We start from the raw sequence: 17298 nt of genomic DNA on the forward strand, positions 1-17298 counted from the left end.
GTAAATATACAGATAAGCTGGTAAAGAGAAACAAGTAGAGCGACGCGAAGAATGCTTCATGGTGACATGAATAATTTTCCTACAAGTCCCACTACAGGACGAGTAATTTGATGTACATTACTGAGACTGAAATGATGTCATATGTTATATGGTGCAATGCTGGTAAGTGGTAACATACATTTCGATACCAATCAAATATAACAAATCCATCCATTTCATAGACAGATACTAAGAAATGGTTTGCATCCATTTCAAAGTCAAAATAGACAATTTTAAATGCCATAAAGTTCCAACATAAACTAAGATAACCAAAAGAGTAATTGCAGACAAGGAAGAACTTAAAATGTCGTAACAATAAAAACTTTTATATGTTAACTCAAAACAGCATTCTTTGGCACAATGCCACGCTTAAAAGATAAATATATCATGCGACTGCAATATGAAGACCCGCAACACTTTCTCTGCCCTCAGTGAATCATCATAATTCCAGTCAATCAAATGTGAGACACAAAGTATTGAAAGGCAGCATCTTGATCTGTGAGAGTTAAGTTGAAGTTTGCTTGTTCACCTAGAAGGTGGAGGAACCTGAGATTTTGCCATCCCCACCCATACAACAATGCCAACTGCAAGAATCACCCACCCCAGTATGTCGTATGTCAGATCACTGCTTTTGTTCTTCTTTGACACCTGGACAGCATAAGGATGAAAAGATGATTAGATTTTCATAATCACCAAACTGTGGAATGGATTAGGGTACTATATAGATGACATCAGAACCCTAAGACGACTTCAAGAAAAACATACACAAGTTTTAATACACACTCATCTGATTCACTTTGTCAAATCTATCGAAAATACTCTCAAAATAATGAAATCATAGTCAACATTACGGGCCCTCATTTACAGAAATTGATCAGAAATTTAGGTCGGCAATATAAAGAGACTGATCTTATAGATGAATGGTACCAAATACGGATTCAAACTAATATAAAAACTAGAAAGTACAGATAAGTGTTGTGATCTCTCACTATATCAAACAAGTGCATCGCAAATCTAGTCATTGACGTCTACAGAAAATGGTTCCTACAAAATTAATTCTTTCTCTTCTTTGGCTTGTATTAAGCAAACAGCTTGGGTTAGAACACTGATAACTTGTTACCAAAATAATTCTAAGCATTCCAGAAATGGTTCTTCCATAACAGTACATCAGAACACTGATAAACTTTTAGCCAAAACCCTGAGAACAAACGAAATCCAAAGCATTCAAATTAAAAATAAAAACTAAAAAAGCATGTCGCCTAGTGTCTGCTTATTAGCTATTTGTAACTATTGTAATTAATCTTAATGAAAAAAAAGATACACATAATACCTTAACATTTGAGGCAGAGGATGCTCCTTGTGAAACCTGTTGACTGGCCATCTGCCTATGGAGCTCTAAATGCAGTTCGGGTGCCTAACAAAGTTAGCTTCTATAAGTTGAAAATAACATTTACGTAAAGAAATGCGGAAGTAAGCCACATAAATATGCGAGTATATATATATTCACATATGTATATATACATGATATACAATTGTCTCATTTTGAAATGATAATATAAGTATAAAGATGCTTCAGAGATATGAATCAACATTCTTCAATTGCAGTGTATTACAATTTTTTTTCGAAAATAGTAAGGATACAGAACTTAAATATATATAACACATAACATCAAGTGCTACATTGGTGGCCAAAAGCATTACGTAGAAAAAAATGAGAGTAATATCAGGTGTCAATACACAGAATAAACCGAGTTGTGAATGCTACCGGATGCTAATGAGTGCAACATGAAAGTCTCCCAAGACCGGACAGTCTGCATAAAATTGCAGTTCCCTGTGTCATTACTCCTAGTTCAGCGCCCCGAGATTCCCAGAGGGCATGGGATGCTGCTTAATCCAACATCCTTCTACAGGCATTTGCTGCTGTGCAAACTGAACCACCACTGTGTAGGGTCAAGGTTTAAAGTAGAAATCCAAAAAATTCAACCTAGGAAATAACTCTCCAGGACCACTCATCGATAACAAGCACCAACAAGATTTCCTTTATCTAACTTTGCCTACTTAGACATTCAAGATCTCCACTAGTCATAATGTACTAAAAGGTGGAATTGGCATATAAGTGACTGAGGTACTGCACAGTAACTATGCAATAGGCAGGTCACTAAGCAGTAGCATATACGGACTTCCAAGTCAGATGATAAGGAAACATATAATAAGAAAAATAAGCGAAGTTAGTTTACAAATATCCACCTGTAAAATTTGACAGGCAAATATTTAAATGGTAAGTCATGAACATTTCATGTTTATCCTTCTTATATCTGCTTATGCTTGATTAAGAACTACACAGGCGCATTTGACACGGGATATTCAAGGGACAAAGAAAATTGAACAAAACTTTAACAGATTAAATGACTAATTTAACTGCAAAGCAAGTTGGGCAGTATTATGATATTATCATATCCTACACTTCAATGACGAAATAGAAAGATGGGGACTACCTTGGCTGATAGACTCAATGACTTCATATAAAGCTCGTTTCCAGGATCCTGAAAGAAAACTAACCATCAATTCACCATGATTATCTTATAGAACTATATGGAAGGCAGATACATAACAAAGAAGAAAAATACCTCCTCAATGGCCTTCTCGAAACACTGCGTTGCCTTTGCAAAATAAACATTTGCCATCTCGTGGTCAGAAATGAAGAAGGCATGGGACGTGTGAGCATTCCCTAAGCACCAGAGGGTGTCGTGCTTCCTTGGATTCACCTCCAACGCTTCCTCCAGCTTGGACACAGCATCTATATAACTAAAACTATCAAATAAGATTGCAACTTTGGCAACAGCCCACCTAAAAATTAGTCCTTTCTTGACGCAGATCCATACCTTGGACATACTTCACAGAATCAGGCCCATTTTGGAACTGCGACAACTCAAGAAGCGCTCCTCCCCATCTCGTCAGATTCTACACAAAGAGCAATCTATGTTTTAGCGTTTCCGACCAATCAAGACCACAAACAAGAAGCGAACGGAAGGGAGATGAGAGAAATCGCACGTCGGCATCGAGGGGATCCTTGGAGTAGGCGGCCTCGGCGGTCTGGCGCGCGTGCTCGAAGAAGACAAGGCGGTCGATATCGTTCTGAGGCATCTCCATGGATTCCAAAGATCGAAAATGGACGAAGGAAGAACCCTAACGACCTCCGTCTCGATCGAATGAGAGAAGAAAAGTTAGGGTTTTGGACGAGGACGGGGGAGGCAAAAAAATAAATAAAACCGGAGGTTTAAGTAATTACGATAAATTTAAGTTCGGGTATGGCCGTATGGGTATGTCTAAGGACTCTTTTTAGGGACATTTGCATCAAAGCCTCTTTAAATTTTAATAATAGTAATCTTGACCTTTTAGAAACTGAGTGAATTTATTTTCTAAATTCGATGCACATATTTTTATACGGAATCTATATAATATAATTTATATACAAGATTACAAAAAAGTACTTAATTTTCTTATTATTAACATTTAAGAGGTTTTCTAATACAAATAATTCAACTAATGCTGCCTGCTACTCTCATTCTTGATGCTAGCATCCATATGCGAATTATTCGCCGACCTTACCCGAACTCAGGGGTGGGATCTTTGAGCCTTCACTCGATCAACCTGGGAGAAGACTTGGCCCTTTTTGTATTGTCTATTCTATAATGTGAGTTTACTACTATTGCATTCTCTTTAACAAATCTGGTAGTATTTTTATCCAGTGAGGTGAGTGGGGTGTTTGTTTTCTCTCTTTGGTAGCAGAGAAATGATCTAATAAAAGATCCTGACAGCTTGTGATTGTTCTTTCTACATTATCTTTTTGTACTAGCGAAGTGATTACTCTGCCACGATCCATGTCGGGGTGTGTGGACTTGTCGGACTTTGCGGTTTATCTTAGGGTTACGGATTCCGTCAAGTAAATTTTGCGTTCAACCAATCCTATCTTCTTAGAATTTAAAGGGTCCTGTTCATATTAAGATTAAATGTAGGTGGTTATATGCACAGAAATTGCTCATAGCCAAGAATGATGCGCATCAGCTGTCGGTCAACTTCTTAGGGGCAATTTTAGTACCGAGATAAGCGGAAAGCCAGGCTGACTTTTGGTTGCCGTCCACTGGGCGGCAGTGCGTATCCAACCGTTCAAATTAAGTTTATCCTCCATTAATAAGAATAAGAACAAGAATAACTCCGTAAAGAGTCTTCTCCCAACTACCTCTCTCAAAACACAAACCTCGAATAAACCGAAGAATATAGTTGGTTCCTCTAGGGCTTGGGTAAGGGATCCGGGTTTAAAGATGGGAGGCGAGATAAGGGTCGCCTCAGCGTTCGTGCTGGCGGCTTTGGTGGCGGCGGCAATTGGCAGCGCCGCCGCCGCCGCCGGGGGTCGCCGGGAGGTCGAGGGAGTGCAGCCGCTGTCGCAGATCGCGATACATAGGGCGAGGATTGCGATCGATAAGTCGGCGTTCGTCAAGGTGTCGCCGCTGGTCTTGGGAGCTCAGGTACTTGCCGGAGCTCAGGAAATATATTGGTTTCCCCACGTTTCCACCGTGGTCGAAAAGCTTGGGAAACGTGGCTCTTGAACAAAGATTTACGCTTTATGCAGAAGATAAGCTTATGCAATTTTCACAATTCATAGGGTTCTATCTGTAAAGAATGAAAGTGTTCTCCCTAATAAGACATATAAATAGTTTCCCTGTGGGATGTACGTGCAAACTTTTGCTAAACGTAACACATGGATAGCAGGGAGAAGATACTGCATGGGTAACCGTGGAGTTCGCATGTCCTCATGCGACTTCGGATGATTGGATTGGAGTCTTCTCTCCCGCAAGAATCAAGTATTCTCACATTTGTACTAAATACTAATCATTTGACTCTGTAATTTCTCGTTAGTACATTTACTTTACTCACAACCACTGTGTTTTCTTCTAATCTCAGTTCTTCGAGCTGTCCTGATGATGGAACTAACAAAGAGCAAAAGCCGATGATATGCTCGGCTCCAATAAAGGTTGGTGAAATTTCTTATATGCTGGACTGCTAGTGGATTAAAATGTTGTTTATTATGATAATTCAACTAATGTTACTATTGTGATATTGATTATAGTATCAATACGCAAATTATTCCTCGAATTACATAAACTCGGGGAAGGGATCTTTGAAGCTTCAATTGATCAATCAGAGAGCAGACTTTTCCCTTGCATTGTTTAGTGGCGGTCTTTCTAATGTAAGTTCAGTTAAACCTGTTCATCTATTGCATTATGGTTCAAAAAGTGCTGATTTTATCATTTCTTGTGTCTGCTAGTCATCCTACTACTAAAACTATCATTTGCATGTAATTACTGAATTCTTAATTCTTGCATGTAAGGATTAATTTGCATATGATTACCGCAGCCGAAACTTATCGCAGTATCAAATACAATTTCTTTTGCAAATCCAAAAGCTCCAGTTTATCCACGTCTCGCACAGGGAAAAGCTTGGAATGAGGTTAGCTGGTCGTTCTTTAATGTATCCTGGCATTATGATTCTTGTAACTAATCTTTCTTATTCATGCTGTCTTGTTTTAAGCTGCTGTCTTCTATTTGCAATGTGTTACTAAAGTTATACATCCAGTGCCCTTGGAGGAAAAGATTGGTGAAGAACCTAAAATTTTGACTATGTAGCAATTTCAAAGTCGTATCCTGTGATTTGATGAATTAATAACAAAAATAGTTGTTTGAGGTTTGGAAATACCCAGCCAAACCAGTGAAAACTAAGATACACGCAGTTTCACAAGTTTGATTCCTCCTTTACATGGTGACCTATTACTTCTGTCTACCTGTGTGAAAGTTTTCTATCATGATACTATTGTCTTCTGTATCTCGATGCAATATGAGTGAGCTGTGTAGCTTGGGACTGTGAAACTTGGCAATAGTCAGATTGTTAAAATCTCTCTGTTTCTCACAATATGTTAAGCCCAGTTGGCTGTAATGTAACTATTTCAGTTTTTTTATGCAACTGTTCCTCTTACGAATACTTGAGTAAAATCTTAAAAGGCATAAGTCTCTTGCTTTTTCCTTGAACTGCCAGATAAAAGTCACCATCTGCAAGCAGGTAGCTTATCTGCTATCTGTTTACTAAGCTTGATTGATTTGAGTAGTATTTAACTCCACAAACTTATAGTAAACACAACAGAATCCAGAATTTGCTTCATATTAATCGATTATACATTGGAAGGAGGAAATTGGCAAAAACTTGAGTAGACAGTAATCTGTACTTTTGTTGAAAAATTCAGCTGCAGCTCTGGAAACGTTTTTAACATTAACATTTGTCCTTATTAGTTGATTTTGTTATATCACAGTGATAAGCCACTAGTAGTATAATTTACATCAATTTTAAACAAATACTGTGAAAACAGACTTCAAGTTTTACAAAATTGATATATTTGTTCTACCTATATAATCCGTGAAGATCCTCCATGTTACTTTCCAGAGTTTAAAATTCTGTCTTACTCATTGCCTTTATCTTCAGATGACTGTGACCTGGACAAGTGGGTACAACATCAATGAGGCACTTCCATTTGTCAAATGGGGTATGAAGCAGGGACCTCCAACTCGCTCACCAGCCGGGACACTCACATTCAGTCGTGGAAGCATGTGTGGTATGACTCTGTCACTGACATGATTAATATTGCTAGTTTGATACAATGGTAGCATACCAGACAAAATTTAATTCTGTTGTAAACCATGTGCTAATTTTTTCTTACTGTTGGGGACTTATGCAGGTTCACCAGCACGAACAGTTGGATGGAGAGATCCTGGGTTTATCCACACAAGTTTCTTAAAGGATCTGTGGCCAAATGTCGAGTATGAATTCAAGACATGACTAGAAAGTTAGCTCCTTTGAATGCTAAATATTTTCTATTTTAAATTTTAGGTACTATTACAAGGTCGGTCACCGTCTTTCCAATGGATCTTACGTTTGGGGCAAGCCTTATTCTTTCCGAGCATCCCCTTATCCTGGTCAAAACTCACTACAGCGAGTTATTATTTTTGGTGACATGGGAAAGGTGCACTCCTGTTTTCCATTTCAAATGGACCTAAATTTTTATATATGCCATTAATAAGATTAACAAGCTGAGATGGGCATGATAATGTCACGTTTTACTTCCTTCTGTAAATTTTGGAACTTGAGAGTATGGAAGTTTCTTACTTTATCGGTGACGAGCATTGATCAAGGAGGTAGATCTCTAACACCTTCTTGGTGCTTTTGTTCTCAGGCAGAAAGGGATGGATCCAATGAGTACAGTAATTACCAGCCTGGATCACTGAATACTACAGATACAATTGTCAAGGACATGGACAACATAGACATTGTTTTCCATATAGGAGATATCGCATACGCAAATGGGTATATTTCACAATGGGATCAGTTTACATCTCAGGTGGAGCCAATTGCTTCAAGGGTGCCATATATGATTGCAAGGTTTCCCTTTACTCTTCATCCTTAAAGCCTTTATGTGGTTGGTCAAATTACTCACTGAGTCTTAGGTTATCTTGTAATAGTTGTATATGTGTGATGCAGTGGTAATCATGAAAGAGATTGGACTGGGACAGGATCATTCTATGACACGAAAGATTCTGGAGGGGAATGTGGTGTATTAGCTGAGACCATGTTTTATGTGCCAGCAGAGAATAGAGCAAACTTTTGGTGAGCAAAATACCATCTGTCTATATCATTATGATTAGGAGTAATAATTTGGTTGAACTAGCAAAATTAAGACCAAAATTCTGGACTTTTCACTAAAATAATGTCATTTATAGCAAAACTATCTCGTATGATTTCTATTCAACAGGTACTCTACAGACTTTGGTATGTTCCGCTTCTGTATAGCAGACACTGAGCATGATTGGAGACCAGGATCCGAGCAGTATAAGTTTATAGAAAACTGCCTGGCATCAGTAGATAGGAAGCAGCAGCCATGGTTGATATTTGCTGCCCATCGTGTTCTTGGCTATTCTTCTAATTCATATTATGCCTTGGAGGGTTCATTTGAAGAACCCATGGGAAGGGATAGCCTTCAGAATCTCTGGCAAAAGTACAGGGTCGATATTGCATTTTATGGTCATGTGCACAACTATGAGAGGACTTGCCCAATCTACCAGGTTAACAGATCTTTTCTTCTGCTCTTAAATAGTCAGAGTTAGAATTTAGCATCTTTAGATATTTTTTGAGGCAGTAAAAGCAAAAGGTAGTGTCGTGTGTGTGTGTGTGTATATATATAAATTTATATGATAGGATTTTAATGATAATGAGAGTGAAATATAGATGCCGTAAATTTTGAAGTTTCTTCTCTTTTTTCTACATCTGTTCATAGCTTTGCCAGTCCACATAACATGTATATTTTGTCTCAACAGAACCAGTGCATGGACAATGAAAAATCTCATTACTCTGGCACGATGAACGGGACCGTCCACATTGTTGTAGGGGGCGGAGGCAGCCATTTGTCAGACTTCACAACTGCAGTTCCAAATTGGAGTATCTACCGAGACTTTGATTATGGCTTCGTCAAATTAACTGCGTTCAACCATTCTTCACTCCTTGTTGAGTACAAGAGAAGCAGTGATGGCAATGTATACGACTCCTTCACCATCTCCAGAGATTATAGGGATGTCTTGGCCTGTGTACCAGGTAGTTGTTCACCAAAGACATTGGCCTCTTAAGAGGTGAGGATCTTCATATATGGCTTAAAATTTTGGAGCTTGTTTCATGGCTTTGATCCATTGCTACCCAAATTTGTAAAGGCCCCCCATTGCAGCTGAAATGGGTACTTTTATTATTTGACAGATAGGTAGTTATTATCAGTTACGTGCTGTGAGAATAAGAATGTTATAACTTCAGATAACATTGAATAAATAATTTTTTCATGAAGTCTCTTATTGGAGAGGTTGTGACACTAAATGTCTTGACAAGGTTGAATAAGTACGTTTTATTTTTTGCATGAAATGTTCAAATTGGAACGTTCGTAATTAGGCTAATTCACTGAAAGTGGTCTGTAGTTGGAAGTACTTCTTGGAATTAACTTAGTGGTAGTAAATCCTCTAATAACCTGTGTATGGCCATAATGGTTCAATGTATTAATTGAAAGATGTAATCTTTGGCTCAAATGCAAACTTAAAATAAGAAATCAGTTGCTGAATACAAATCACAGGACATAACAACATCTCATGTAAACTTTGGCTAGAAAGACCCTTTTCAACTACAGATGAAAGGTTTGACTTATCGATCCTCCTTGTGCAGTATTTGTGTTGTTGTTGTTGATTTGCTTAATGCCTCCAGCGTTGTTAATGTATCCAATCCCTGTTAAAGCGAAAGGCTCGACTTCGTCGGCATGACCACCTTCTGCTGTGCAACTTTGATGATGATCAGATTTGCCTTCCTTGTACTCCTCCTCCACTCTCTGCAGAGCCTTTTCTACTTTCTTGCCGAATAATATCCCAAAGCTGGGACCGCTGCAGAAGTAGCTGCGTCCGTTCTCGTGCTCTCCGTGGCTCGCATTCTTGAAGAGAAGTATATCCGTCCTGAGAAAGATCAATGGTTAGCTCTGTTCGGATCCAAGCGAGAGATACATAGAAGGAATAAAGAAAAAGAGAAAGAAGAACGTACTTGTCAACCTTCCTTTCCTTTGCCGATGGTTTACTAGACTCGGCCACAGCGAGTGATAGATATCTCCTAAAGATTAAACATATGCAGAGTCTGGTGAATTCGTCGCGGATTTTAATTAATGGATCGAATTGATACGTGAAGCGATTAACTAACTTACCCACGCTTGGCTGGGAAATTTAGATCCGTCCTGAGAAGGAGATAACTGAGGCGTTTTTATCATCACAGTTTTTTTTTTTTTAATTAAGGATTTGTAAAAAAAAATGGCATGTAGAAAAATTAAGAAACTTACGCACGATGGCAGTTGCTAATCAGTAGTCTTCCAACTGCTCCCGCCATCCTGGGAACTAATAAAGGTGGTCAGATTAATTTCTCCCTGTCACTTAAATGAGTGCGATCAACAGAGAGAAGAGGATTAACGAGAAGAAGAGAGATCTAAGCTTTGGAATAGATGGAAGGTGATGAGGAAATGAATTAAGCTGCTCCACTTATCCACTAGCTCTACTTCTTATTTGTAGCAAGCTCGGAAGATGTTGATCAGGGAACTGTGTATTATTGACTTGGGAAAGTTCCTTGTAGTTCTTGTAATGAATGCTCTACTATATTAATTAAAGAATAGTAAACATTGAAATCAATATCTTATGCAGTTGGTAGATTCTGACTAATTAGAAGAAAGTCAATACATAAAAACAAATGGCTTCAACCGCGTCTGCCGATTTTTCCGATCTTAGATATTGACAAAGTATAGTTTTATTTGAATCCAGTCCTATCTGTTCACATTTCAGAATAAATTAACCATTTTGCGTGTGAAGATGCCGGAAGGAGATGGTTAATTTGCAAGGTTACTTGGCAGCTCAAACTGGATGCATGCCAACTCGGTTACTTCTTCTTGTAAGTTTTCTTTTTTTTTTTTTTTTTGTTTCAACTTTGGCAACCAATTTGCCAAGTCCCAAGTATTGCCAGTTCCAAATTTTGGTCTCGTACTTTTGGTCAAGCTAATTATGATTCCTTGCTGCTGAGTACAGGAGAAGCAATGAATGCAAATGTCTATGACTCTATCATCATCGATCTCCAGAGATTATAGGGATGTCTTAGCCTGACGATCTTCGATCGTTAAATGATCTTTTCGCTAAAAGTGGAGTCTAAGCTCTTTGGAAGCCAGCTGAGTTCAGTCAAGCAGGTTGGGTTACTTTAATGAACTCTATGCATGTTCCTATGGCCGTCGTTGAGAGAAGCTATTCGGGGCAAGTTCCTCTTGCTAGAGGCATTAGAATAAAATTTTGAGTTAATTGTCTATTCCATCTGGTATTTAAGCTAGTTTTTCTGAAGTTCATGAGTTTAAAGCTCGTCGGTCCTTTTTTATGTCATTGAATACATACATGAAAGAAACATTATTTATTACTCTCTACTTGACAACAAGTCAGCAGTTACAGTATTAAAAGCCCCATCTTCCATATAACGAGGAAATGCAAATTAATCGACATCGAGCATCAATTCGTCAGATAAGCAATTTTGTGAACACCATCGACCCAATCGATTCATTACATATATCTTCAAGAAAGCATGTAGTAGAGACAGGAAGGTACTGCTTTCTTCTACCTTACAGAGAGTAGTTACAAGAACAAAACTTATATTATTTCAGCACAACAAAGAAAGAAAGAGAGAAAGAAAATATGTCGCGATCGACATAACATATCTCACACTGCATGCATGTATGTGGCTGCGACAACCTTTGATTTCAGCTACAGATGAAAGGTCTGATTTATATGTCCTCCTGTTCCATGGTTTGTGTTTTGGTTGTTGACTTGCGTGATACGTCCTCCTGCAACTGTGCCATTGATCTCTATCTTTGGTTTCCTGGCATGATCATCAGCTTTCCCCTGTGGGTCGTTTCCTGACCCCCCTTCTATCTTCAACCTCCTCACTGTTTCCAGAGCCTCGTTTACTTTCCCGGTGAGTGATGCAGAGCTGCAGCTCCAGCAGCAGCAGAAAGAACGGCAGCATCTCTGATCGTACTCTTCGAGGATCTTCTTCACGTCATTCTCCACGGCGTCTACCTCCCCTTGCCACCTCTCTGACTTTTTGACACCGTTGCCTTTCACGGCTTGCAGATCTTTCATCGCTTTCTTCAACTCTTCCACCTTTGCACCGATAGTACTTCCCGGGAGCTGCATGCACTGCGAAATCAAGCCCACTACCTTGCTTAGGAGATTCGCGACCGCCGTCACCGGATCCATGGCCGTCCGGCTACTGAGTTGCTACGGAGAGTAGTTTGATCGATCGAGCACAAAGGACAAAAAAAACGGGAGCAAGGCGTCACCTCACTTGTTTACATACTAACTAAGCGGAAAAATTCAAGTGTATAAATAGCAATTGGTTGCTTATCTGGTTGGCCAGCCTCCACCAATTGCATGATGTTATGTATAAAAATTCCTTGGGAATTTTGTTCTTTTTGCTTAATTACATTTGGAACCTTATTTGTAGCCTAATCTTGGATCCTTTCATTTATTGACAACTAATTATCTAATATCTTTCATCTCGGTGTTATCAGAAAAAATTAAATAATTATTTTACCCTCAACTTTCTTCTCAGGTTTTCAGGTAACGTAGCTTCGAGAGGGCTTAAATTTAATCATGTGGCAATATACTTTTTAATAAAAATTCTAATGAAAGATTTTATACATATAGTTAAATTCCCAAAAGAATTTCTTTCGAGTTATTTGGTTTCTCGGGAATTATGTAATAAAGATTGACTAGGAAAAAAGTGGGCATTTTTCCCAATCTTTATTAGATTGAGTCAAGTGCTGGTGCTGCAAAATAGTTCTCTGTGCCAAAGACTTAGAATAAACAAATTGGTCTCCATAGTTCACACTGCCATAAAGATTGGCCAAATGAATCGAGGGTTGTTCCAAGTCTTTAATTAGGTTAAGTGGTGTTGTCAAAGACTGCATACATACGGAACTCCATAGTGCAATAAAGATTGACCGAGTCATGCAAACCAAAAAATAATAATAGTAATAAAGAATGACCGAGGAAAAAAGAGGGTCTGTTTCTAAGTCTTTAATTAGATTAAGAAATGAAGTGCCCATAGTAACTGCTTGATTTGCTAGATGATGGAGGGGCATTGTAGAATTAGTGTGAATTTTGATGTAGTACAATTGATTTTTAAGTGCAAATAGGATGTGATCATATTTTGAGAAGAGGAAACTTAACGACATTAGAATAAACTAATGTAGCTGGAATTAGAACTCTGAATTGAAACACTCATACAACACAAGCCCTTTTGTAATACTATCATAGTGCACGATTAGTTTCTACTATATACACGCACAACTGGCATTGTGTCGACATAGTGTCCGGAGGGGAGTTGGGTCACAGCACCCAATCCATCCTGTTTAACTCTCATTTTCTTCCCACTTAATACACTCAATGTTTTACTGCAGAACTTCTTAGACGAGTGAGAACCCAGAAATAGATTGAGTTTAAACTAGAGTCTTTGTATCAAAGCAAGTGGGCTATTTTTCTTGCTAATAAATTATGATTTTGAATAGTTCATAAGAAATAATGACCCTATGTATACTGCGGTAGGATTATTGGATGATGGCACATCATTGACATAGCATAACAATTGTCACTACATTTGCTTGTCTAGATGATTTTATATCTATTGTAGCATGATTATTATAACACAATTTTGTTTCACGATGAGAATCTCCCTTATGTGGGTGAATTGCCAAGTTGATCTCGCATATACAATAGTGTGTTTAATATATATCACATAACGATTCCATTATAATGATGTTTGTAATTATATTTATTAATCTTTATATTGATATCCTACTTATCTAATAATACGATACTAATACACATACACACCATAAGAGGTGTGATCTCTATGTCTCAACGATATCAAATATTTTTCTATCCAGGATAAAGGGTAGAAGAATTATATAATAGAGTTTACACTTGAGGTCTCAGTACATAGATTATGAAAATCGGTTAGGGTATTAAAGTGATGGTAGAAGTCTCACAGGGTATGGATCTAGGGATACTTTTAGCTTAGCCACGTGAGCATTAATGGTAGGTAGACTTCATTCTTTGCTCCTCTCAGAACTCACTCAGAATATAAAATTGAGGAAAAAAAAACTAACACAAAGTCATTATGGAGCCTAATTCTCCATAGTTTGCCGAAGTATGGTTTCATGATTTCCAGAACAGTAAATGTTGATCTGCTTGATGTATCGGACGGTCCCAATGCTTCCAATGCCTACCATGCTGGACTTACTCTGCATCTTCTCTGACGAATCTCCATCTTCTTCTTCGTCGTCGTCGTCTTCTTCTTCGAACGCGGGCATGCCAATCCCCTGCTGGTACAGGTTACGCACTCTCTCCGCGCACCGCGAGGTTTTCTCGCACATCTCCGCTTCCCAGCGGAGCACCGCGTCCGACGGCGCGCGGATGCCTCCTCCTCTCCGATCGTACTCGCTCACCACTGAGCTGACTTCAACTTCAACTGATTCCACCTCTTCCATCCAGTTCTTCACGACCTGAGATGAGAGGATATGAAGGACTAAAATTAACCATCATATAAAGGGTCTAAAGCCAACTTATCCATTCCACCTCTTCCAGGAATTTCTTGACGCCCGCCTTCTTTCGCTTCAACTTCTCTAAAGATGATTCCAGGTCTCTGAGGGGTCTATCCACCGTGCAATAGCGGTGTTGCTCTTCGGGAACGACGACTTTAGCTGGGACTTGCTCCATTGACGGCGGTAGCTCCATCCTGAGAAAAATGGTTAGCTCTCTGTTTCACAAGCAACTGATTAATCTAAGGAAAACAAACGTACTTGTTGTCGACCTTCTTTTTATTTTCCCATGGTTTACGCAACTCGGCCACAGCGAACGGTAGAGAGGCCCTGAGGATTGAATAATGGATCAGGAGATAACCAGGTGGATGCGCGAACTAAGAGGGATTAAAAGAAACTTACGCGCGCCTGGCTTGCAATTTTAGATCCACACTGAGAAGTCTCAGCCGATAATTGAGGCGTGTTTGTTTGTCATCAGAGATCCATCAATGATTTGTTAAAATGGAATGTAGAAAAGAAATTAAGAAACTTACGCTCCATGGCAGTTAATAATAAGTCGTCTTCCAATTGCTCCTGCCATCCTGACAATTAAAAATGGTCGGATTAATTTCTCCCAGTCACTTAAATGAGTGTGATCAACAGAGAGAAAAGAATTAACAAGAAGTAGCGAGATCTAAGCTTTGGAATTTATATACACTGGATAAGGGAAGGAGATGAGGAAATGAAGCTGCTTCACTTATCCAATAAGACGTTGATCAGGGGAGCGTGCATCAACGACTTGGGAGAGTTCCTTGTAGTTTCATGTCTACTAGAAGACGAGAAAACGAGAAGACGATATAAATGAATGCACCTACTAGCTATTAATTAAAGGAAATTAAATAGTGGGATCAGTATCTGTCCGGATAGATAATCTATGCAGTTTGGGATCAATATCTGTACGGATAGACAATCTATGCGGTTTTCACACACTATTTCGTGTAACTTACTTCTAGTTGAGCATAGTTGAATTGATGGAATCTATTGCTTGTTTCATCGTATTATATAAAAGTTTATAGGTTAATTTTTAAATTCCTAGAGAAGTCAAATCTGTCTCTTAATTAACTTCTTGTTGGTGGTAACAATCTTCAGACACGAGGAATACATGAGAATAGTTAGATTTGGTCACGAATAAATGTCTTTACTCATAAAATAGGTATTCTTTTAAGACCCAAAGTCCATAAGAAGCTTGACATTTATGTTATATTAATATTTCTTAAATATTTAATATGATACTAAACTTATTTCTCTTTATTTTTTATTGTCATGATACCCATTATAAACTAATTTTTATTCACTTATCTTTATGAATTTGAATAAGTAAATATATGAGATTAAAGTACTCTTTGAGTTCTTTTAATTTCACTATTAATCCATCATTAATAATGTGTGGACCTCATTTAAATTTGAGCTCAAAATTAATAAAATATTCATGACAAATACATGATATTTTTAATAATCCTCTACATGAATGAACTGGCAGTAATTACACATGAAATATAGACTTGATTGAGAGTACAACAAAAAGTTACCGTATCAGGATAAGTAGCTTTTAGCTTTAATCTTCCCTAGTGAAATATTATTGAAATTATTTGCTAATACGTGAACATAATGTCTTGAACTATTCAGCTTTTATTTAAACCAAGACAATAATACTTACACAGCTTCTTTTCAACATAGTTGGTTCTATAATATTACGTTTATCTCGGCCCTAGATGTGCCTAGTAATTTTTTGAGTGTTTTGGAGATTTAGTCTAGTCATCTCATAGAAGCGGCCCACTTTACACTCACATAGGTGACCTCTTATTAAGAGTATCCTATCATACTCCACTTGGATTTTCAATGTATAAGAGTAATTAAAAGTATTGTTTATCGTAACATACTGTATAAGTTTATCACTATGTCATCATAGGAAAAGACGGAGAAAATAATTTCTTAGTGATTTTAGAGAACGACCCCATAATTTGGTTGTCCTTTTGAACCAGATCTTTGTATCTTTAGTTAACTAGGTTGGGTTGCCGTTGAGTCGTTATTCTAGGTGATAGGCTTTAAACTCATTTCTTTCAATGAACAAATATCTAAATTCACAATAATATATACTAGACCACTACATAATCTGATGGGGCCCACACGAGCCACGATAAACCATCAAGATATAACTTATAACCACTGACACATGAGTACATTAAAGCTCGACTTGTATTATACAAATCATCGTCTAATACAATGGAATATTAATATCAAATAATGGTACAATTCAATTTCTATATAAACTATCATCTACACCATCTCGTATCTATTGCTCACCTCATCATCGCTCTAAATGTCTTCTCATGATAACTCAAGTCGATATCACGTACCATATATCTGGGGGGTTAGAAAAAAAAATAAAAAGAGTCATGAGCTAAACGCTTAGTGAATGGACTTTACCGCAAATCAGTGATGCCAAACAGATAATAAATCATATACTAGATAATATAAATCAGAAAGAGCATCATGTTATGAATGAGTATATAAATATATCCTTAATAATATATAATGGAAGGTAGATATTATGTCATAATTGATAAAAGTATATAATTCTCGATAATGAATAAACAAATCTCCATGTTATACCATTATCATAATTTTCTCAATATGACACATATGATGCATGTCGACCATGACCATGTTATGATACTAAATGCACTCACATATGATACATAATGGCCACTCGAAAATCAGGTATATTAGATAATAATGAAATCATATGCATTTCTTAACATCACAATCATTACTGATATCTCGGTATAATATCATCATACTAAACCACTATGCATAGTCAACACCCGGTACCCGATCTCATTATCCAGCTCGTAGGCTCAAAACATATTCTGTCATATGCTAAGGGTATTTTAGTCATAATCATACCATGCTATATACTAAGGGTATCTCAGTTATAATCATACCTTGCCATACGCTAAGGGTATATCAAAATC

At 37.8% G+C, this 17298-nt stretch overlaps 4 protein-coding genes and 1 long non-coding RNA gene across 8 annotated transcripts; 2 read left to right on the forward strand and 3 right to left on the reverse strand.

Annotated features, from left to right (window-relative positions):
• Positions 1-163: 163 nt before the first annotated feature.
• On the reverse strand, positions 164-3326 carry LOC140773666 (mitochondrial import receptor subunit TOM20-like). Its single transcript, XM_073116351.1, has 6 exons — positions 3091-3326; positions 2922-3000; positions 2667-2836; positions 2535-2582; positions 1370-1453; positions 164-687 (listed from the first exon to the last, which is right to left on the reverse strand). Exons 1-6 carry the CDS (start codon positions 3187-3189, stop codon positions 565-567), a joined length of 603 nt encoding a protein of 200 aa, XP_072972452.1. The 5' UTR covers positions 3190-3326; the 3' UTR covers positions 164-564.
• A 931-nt stretch (positions 3327-4257) lies between these two features.
• Positions 4258-8970, forward strand: LOC140773197 (probable inactive purple acid phosphatase 27). Of its 3 annotated transcripts, none has more exons than XM_073115640.1 (12): positions 4258-4565; positions 4807-4901; positions 5002-5071; positions 5168-5287; positions 5455-5547; positions 6571-6700; positions 6824-6905; positions 6976-7108; positions 7319-7524; positions 7624-7749; positions 7895-8204; positions 8457-8970. In XM_073115640.1, the coding sequence occupies exons 1-12, from the start codon at positions 4362-4364 to the stop codon at positions 8760-8762; spliced, it is 1875 nt and encodes a 624-aa protein (XP_072971741.1). In that variant the 5' UTR covers positions 4258-4361; the 3' UTR covers positions 8763-8970. The 3 variants fall into 3 exon arrangements, with proteins under 3 accessions (XP_072971741.1, XP_072971742.1, XP_072971743.1); XM_073115641.1 differs by having other exon boundaries at positions 4259-4565; positions 4810-4901; XM_073115642.1 differs by lacking the exon at positions 4258-4565 and having other exon boundaries at positions 4810-4915.
• Positions 8971-9195: 225 nt separating this feature from the next.
• LOC140773201 (uncharacterized) lies at positions 9196-10235 on the reverse strand. 2 transcript variants are annotated; one of them, XM_073115649.1, is made up of 4 exons: positions 9995-10235; positions 9863-9907; positions 9706-9771; positions 9196-9620 (listed from the first exon to the last, which is right to left on the reverse strand). In XM_073115649.1, exons 1-4 carry the CDS (start codon positions 10039-10041, stop codon positions 9299-9301), a joined length of 480 nt encoding a protein of 159 aa, XP_072971750.1. In that variant the 5' UTR covers positions 10042-10235; the 3' UTR covers positions 9196-9298. The 2 variants fall into 2 exon arrangements, with proteins under 2 accessions (XP_072971750.1, XP_072971751.1); XM_073115650.1 differs by having other exon boundaries at positions 9863-9892; positions 9995-10233.
• Positions 10236-10501: 266 nt separating this feature from the next.
• Positions 10502-11606, forward strand: LOC140774459 (uncharacterized). The gene is made up of 2 exons (XR_012106597.1): positions 10502-10593; positions 10728-11606. It is a non-coding gene; the product is annotated as an uncharacterized lncRNA (long non-coding RNA).
• A 1989-nt stretch (positions 11607-13595) lies between these two features.
• Positions 13596-14903, reverse strand: LOC140774382 (uncharacterized). Its single transcript, XM_073117360.1, has 5 exons — positions 14818-14903; positions 14687-14716; positions 14546-14614; positions 14322-14481; positions 13596-14248 (listed from the first exon to the last, which is right to left on the reverse strand). The coding sequence occupies exons 1-5, from the start codon at positions 14862-14864 to the stop codon at positions 13871-13873; spliced, it is 684 nt and encodes a 227-aa protein (XP_072973461.1). The 5' UTR covers positions 14865-14903; the 3' UTR covers positions 13596-13870.
• Between the last annotated feature and the right edge of the window lie 2395 nt (positions 14904-17298).

The sequence above is a fragment of the Typha angustifolia genome, chromosome 13, assembly GCF_048772165.1.
Source record: "Typha angustifolia cultivar Huaian chromosome 13, ASM4877216v1, whole genome shotgun sequence".
Taxonomy (NCBI): Eukaryota; Viridiplantae; Streptophyta; class Magnoliopsida; order Poales; family Typhaceae; genus Typha; species Typha angustifolia.

What these genes read in the sequence shown, in the direction of transcription:
- LOC140773666 (XM_073116351.1), bottom strand. Translation starts at nt 3,189, where the DNA reads ATGGAGATGCCTCAGAACGATATCGACCGCCTTGTCTTCTTCGAGCAC. An exon ending in AGGATCCCCTCGATGCCGAC is followed by an intron (nt 3,001 to 3,090) that starts GTGCGATTTCTC and finishes CTCTTTGTGTAG; the next exon opens with AATCTGACGAGATGGGGAGG. An exon ending in CCTCTGCCTCAAATGTTAAG is followed by an intron (nt 688 to 1,369) that starts GTATTATGTGTA and finishes TATGCTGTCCAG; the next exon opens with GTGTCAAAGAAGAACAAAAG.
- LOC140773197 (XM_073115640.1), top strand. Translation starts at nt 4,362, where the DNA reads ATGGGAGGCGAGATAAGGGTCGCCTCAGCGTTCGTGCTGGCGGCTTTG. An exon ending in GATCTGTGGCCAAATGTCGA is followed by an intron (nt 6,906 to 6,975) that starts GTATGAATTCAA and finishes TTTAAATTTTAG; the next exon opens with GTACTATTACAAGGTCGGTC. An exon ending in TTTTTGGTGACATGGGAAAG is followed by an intron (nt 7,109 to 7,318) that starts GTGCACTCCTGT and finishes TTTTGTTCTCAG; the next exon opens with GCAGAAAGGGATGGATCCAA.
- LOC140773201 (XM_073115649.1), bottom strand. Translation starts at nt 10,041, where the DNA reads ATGGCGGGAGCAGTTGGAAGACTACTGATTAGCAACTGCCATCGTGC. An exon ending in AATTTCCCAGCCAAGCGTGG is followed by an intron (nt 9,772 to 9,862) that starts GTAAGTTAGTTA and finishes TTTAATCTTTAG; the next exon opens with GAGATATCTATCACTCGCTG. An exon ending in AAGGAAAGGAAGGTTGACAA is followed by an intron (nt 9,621 to 9,705) that starts GTACGTTCTTCT and finishes GATCTTTCTCAG; the next exon opens with GACGGATATACTTCTCTTCA.
- LOC140774382 (XM_073117360.1), bottom strand. Translation starts at nt 14,864, where the DNA reads ATGGCAGGAGCAATTGGAAGACGACTTATTATTAACTGCCATGGAGC. An exon ending in AAATTGCAAGCCAGGCGCGC is followed by an intron (nt 14,615 to 14,686) that starts GTAAGTTTCTTT and finishes TTCAATCCTCAG; the next exon opens with GGCCTCTCTACCGTTCGCTG. An exon ending in AAAAAGAAGGTCGACAACAA is followed by an intron (nt 14,482 to 14,545) that starts GTACGTTTGTTT and finishes CATTTTTCTCAG; the next exon opens with GATGGAGCTACCGCCGTCAA.